At 32.2% G+C, this 522-nt stretch overlaps 1 protein-coding gene across 1 annotated transcript in view; it reads left to right on the top strand.

Annotated features, from left to right (window-relative positions):
* LOC130588100 (kinesin heavy chain-like) overlaps window positions 1-522 on the top strand; it is a gene marked incomplete at its 3' end in the record, with an annotated part of 5,559 nt that overhangs the window by 3,955 nt on the left and 1,082 nt on the right. The window contains exon 5 of the mRNA XM_057389059.1: window positions 56-121. Within this exon, the coding sequence (XP_057245042.1) occupies window positions 56-121 (66 nt within the window). The remainder of the gene's footprint in view (window positions 1-55; window positions 122-522) is intronic.

Genomic DNA, 522 nt, shown 5'->3' with positions numbered 1-522 from the left:
GTGAACCTGGAGCTGACGGCAGAGGAGTGGAAGAAGAAATACGAGAAGGAAAAAGACAAAAATAAAAGTTTGAAAAACGTCATCCAACACCTGGAGCTGGAGCTCAACCGGTGGAGGAACGGTAGGTGCCCAAAATTTGGGAGCTGGGATGGGTTTTTAAGTTGTGCCTAAAATTAAAATTAATTAAAATTTAAAAAAAAAATTAAAATTAATTTAAATTTTGCCTGAAATTTAAATTAATTGTGCCTGGTCGCTAATTCTGAGCTCACATCCAGTCGGAACTCACAGTTCATAGTAAGAATTGATAATAATGAAAAGTGAAGAAACAAAAACCAGCAGCCTTTTACATAAAAAATCCTACAACACAAATGAAACACAAATGAAACACAAATGAAATTGGTTTTGAAATAGAAATGAAAGAATATTCATTGAAATAGAAATGAAAGAATTGATATTGAAATTGAAATGAACGAATTGGTACTGAGATAGAAATGGAAGAATTTTCATTGAAATAGAAATGAA

The sequence above is a fragment of the Malurus melanocephalus genome, unplaced genomic scaffold, assembly GCF_030028575.1.
Source record: "Malurus melanocephalus ecotype Western Australia unplaced genomic scaffold, MMel_1.1 scaffold_3344, whole genome shotgun sequence".
NCBI classification, from domain to species: Eukaryota; Metazoa; Chordata; class Aves; order Passeriformes; family Maluridae; genus Malurus; species Malurus melanocephalus.
Note: the sequence above shows the minus strand (reverse complement) of the source record. Positions and strands in the feature narration are given on the sequence as shown.